The 3,484-nt window shown below is 44.5% G+C and overlaps 1 protein-coding gene across 2 annotated transcripts; it reads right to left on the bottom strand.

Annotated features, from left to right (window-relative positions):
* Positions 1-1,070: 1,070 nt before the first annotated feature.
* On the bottom strand, positions 1,071-2,945 carry LOC107181935 (C-C motif chemokine 3-like). 2 transcript variants are annotated; one of them, XM_015559248.1, is made up of 4 exons: positions 2,768-2,945; positions 2,015-2,129; positions 1,474-1,574; positions 1,071-1,244 (listed from the first exon to the last, which is right to left on the bottom strand). In XM_015559248.1, coding segments are annotated over exons 1-4 (285 nt in total). In that variant the 5' UTR covers positions 2,835-2,945; the 3' UTR covers positions 1,071-1,242. The 2 variants fall into 2 exon arrangements, with proteins under 2 accessions (XP_015414734.1, XP_015414733.1); XM_015559247.1 differs by having other exon boundaries at positions 1,071-1,574; positions 2,768-2,944.
* Between the last annotated feature and the right edge of the window lie 539 nt (positions 2,946-3,484).

The raw sequence follows: 3,484 nt of genomic DNA, 5'->3' as shown, positions 1-3,484 counted from the left end.
GCGCCTCCTCTGAGTCTCGTGTGCTGTTCTCTTTCCTTCTAGTTGAAGAATTTCCCCTCAGCCAGTCTTCCTGTGTTTTTGGGCGATGTCCGTTCCATCTTTTAGTTGTATTTTGAAGTGGTTGTTCAAGGCAGCTAACTCCGGTGTTTACCTATGCCGCCATCTTGGTTTCTCCCCCACAATTTATTTTTAATTCACCCCCTTTTATGCTTGCTATGAGCATTCTTATGCATGGTTCCTGGTGTACATGTGAACGGTATCTGTAGGATATATGGATGAGAAGGTAAACTATGCTCACCTTTACTCTGCAGTCTTCCAAAGCAATGGGACCAATTCACACTCCCAGTAGCAGACATGTGTGTGCCAGTTCCACACCCTCTCTAATATTAATACTTCTCAAATTTAGTATTTAATTAGATATGGAGGGAGCAATCCAGGACAGTAGGAGGGAGGTAGGCGTAGTTTGATGAATTTTGACCATTACCACAGTGAAAATTTAGGATATTTCCATCACTCCAAAAAAAAAGGTACCCTTGCTCCCCCTTTTCAGTCAGCACCCTCCCTCATCCCCAGTGTTTTGCACCCATTGATTAGGTTTCTTTCCGTAAAGTTTCACCTTTTCCATAATATTTTGTGAATAGAATAACTCCCAGTTCCTGATAAACTCCTGGACTCAGGTATCACTGGGGTTGGTACACACTAGCCAACCTCATTTAGTTTGGAAGCTATGGAGAAGGGCAGAAGGATTAAGAAGGACCTCGTCTTCATTCTTAAGAAAGCTGAATTTATGAAACTGCATACATATGCGTGCTAGAATAATTTGCTTTGGTGTTCATTTAAATGGTAGATTTCCCTCGTGCATGTAAGTTTGCACTTGTTTTTAATACTTTGCTTCTTTTTCAGTGCATGAGCATCATTTCACATTCATAAAGCCTGCTGTTGTTGGAACAACACTTATTCTTTCCCTTTCCTCCACTTAGATGCCCCTAATCCTATCTCTTTCCTTTCAACCAATGAAACGGATTTATCAGGGAAAAGAAAAAAACAAAAGAATAACCAGAAGTCCAATATTTACTGAAGAAAGCAAAAATAATCTTTATTATTCTGACAATTTTAACAGAGCAAAGGGCTTATACAAACTCAATAAGCATCTGTTGATAGATTTGGTCCAATGCCTACCCAGAGACAGGAGCACAATCATTCACCATCACCCGGATCATGAGGCAACCACTGTATGCTTGTCTGGGAAAGGATTTGGGGATAAGAGGGTATTATAATGATTTCTCAGAAAAATCATTTTAAAAAAGCATCAAAGGAATACAACGATTTACAATATTTACATACTTCACTAAATTAAAGAGAGCTTTCAGAATGTGGTTAGTGGAGGGGAAGGACGCAGGGGACAGGAAACTTCTGGGGCTGCAGGGACATTCCCCTTGTCAGCATCCCTGCTGCCCATTTGAGAACTGACTCACTGGACTGCTTGGGGAGTCTCCTTCAGGTAGTTGATGTATTTCTGAACCCAGGCATCGCTGGGATTGGCACAGATATGCCGGCCCCTTTTGGTGAGAAAGCTGTAGAGAAGGCAGAAGTATTATATAGAGGATGAGTAAGGACATGCCTGACCACCTGTGGAACCTTTATCCTCATCCCTGTGGGCAGCTCAGGGCTAGTCCATCCTGTCAAGGAATCATCCCCAACCCTCAGGGACTTTTGGTCTTTCTCTGAGTGATTTATGGAAGTAACCTAAGGCCGCCTCTTTTCTGCTGTCCCTTTCTCTACTCTCTCCCCTCTACTTTTGGGCACACCTTCCTGGCTCCTGAAGGCCCCATTTCACATCAGTAAACAGCCCCAGGAGCCCCTCTCTTTGTCCTGCATGCACAAAAGGCCCCCTGAGGGCGGGGCTTTCCCAGGATGGCTCCTCATTCATCAGCTGGTGCACTTGTGAACCCCTCCCCACTCAGACTCCTGTGATCTGTGTCACCCCAGGGATGGGCAAGGGGACTGAACTTACACAACAGCATTTTGGGGGCACAGGCTGCTGGTCTCAAAGTAGGCAGCCACAGATTTGCGGGGGATCTGCCGGGTCACGTAGGTCATGCAGCAGGTAGTTTTGATGTTAGGGCTTTCTGTGGGGAAACAAGGACAACAAGGAGTTGCTCAGGAGCGCTGCACGCCTGAGAGGGTCAGGAAGAAATGGAGAGAGACAGTTCAGCGATGAAGCTTGGGGGGAAAAGGATACTGGATATAACTTGGCTTTTTTGTTCGTTTCTCATTCATTTCCTTAGTCTTATCTTTGGTTTGTCTCTTCATTTTGGTCTCTAATTACTCTATAGGGAACCAAATTCTACTCTCGTTTCCTAAATCTCTTTGGGGGAAATTTCTTTTCTAATCCATTAAATCATAAGATAGCTGAGTGAATGTAGGGACAATTCTTACAACTCTTGGGAATAGCTAAGGTGATTCTAAAACTTACCAGCACCCATAGGATCTAAATAGACCTAGATTCTATCTTATGCTAATAACCCAATAAATGAAACTTTAATGATCGCACCCAAAAAGTAATATAATATCCTGCCACCCAGCTCAATAGACTCCATTTTGAACCCTCTTGAAGAAGACAACAGTGCTATCTTGGAACCCCATTTCAAAGTTCTCTAATTTCACATGGGGGTTCTCAGGCCAGAAGACTTGGAAGATGTGGGCTGACTTCTGGGCAGAGAGTGGGGAGCAACTATTGTTTAAGAAAAGTGGACAACAAACTCACCTTCCTCATAGGAGTAGAGGACCCCGGTGCAGAGGATGACAAGGACGGTAGCTCCAAGGAACTTCATGATGTGGGGCAGGCAGAGGAGTGTGGGCAGAACTGAGACGGAGCTTTGGAAATCACTGCTACTGGCCGCCTTCTAGGATCTACACTGTCTTCCCTCCTTTTATAGGCGGCCCTGGGCAGTGGGAGCATAGGAATTGGAGGTGCCTAAGCAAGAAATTTTACATATTTTGGTATCACGTGGGTTGTACAACCGGGGTTGCCTGAGGTTACTCCAGAAGTTGAGGGTACACACAAGAATGGTTCAATTGCTAATGTGATGGGGATGCTTATGAGGAAGTTGTTTCTCCAGATGGGTGACCAGGAATTGGCACCGCCCGGGGATCATGCTTAGCTGTTTCCTTTTCACATGACAGATCTCTCTGAAGTGTGGGGTCACCGCCTCCTTCCATAGAGCAGTGCTCTGGTGCACTTCCACAGCTGTTCTGTCCATTTAAATGTGACAAGAATAATAATGCCACCGAGTCTCAGGCAGCATAAGCCAAGGGACCCACACTGTAGATGGAAAATACAGAATTGGGAAGCCTGGAGGTACAAGAATGGTAAAAGTAAGAATTAACCTTCCAGTAATTGTCCATTTATCAAACATTCACCACAGACCTACAATGATGTCTAGATATAACACTGGGTGTGGTCAGCAGTCTTAAAAATGTC

Source organism: Myotis davidii, unplaced genomic scaffold (genome assembly GCF_000327345.1).
Source record: "Myotis davidii unplaced genomic scaffold, ASM32734v1 scaffold574, whole genome shotgun sequence".
In the NCBI taxonomy this organism is placed as follows: domain Eukaryota; kingdom Metazoa; phylum Chordata; class Mammalia; order Chiroptera; family Vespertilionidae; genus Myotis; species Myotis davidii.
Note: the sequence above shows the minus strand (reverse complement) of the source record. Positions and strands in the feature narration are given on the sequence as shown.

What these genes read in the sequence shown, in the direction of transcription:
- LOC107181935 (XM_015559248.1), bottom strand. Translation starts at nt 2,834, where the DNA reads ATGAAGTTCCTTGGAGCTACCGTCCTTGTCATCCTCTGCACCGGGGTC. An exon ending in CCTCTACTCCTATGAGGAAG is followed by an intron (nt 2,130 to 2,767) that starts GTGAGTTTGTTG and finishes GTTTCCCCACAG; the next exon opens with AAAGCCCTAACATCAAAACT. An exon ending in TGCCCCCAAAATGCTGTTGT is followed by an intron (nt 1,575 to 2,014) that starts GTAAGTTCAGTC and finishes CCTTCTCTACAG; the next exon opens with CTTTCTCACCAAAAGGGGCC.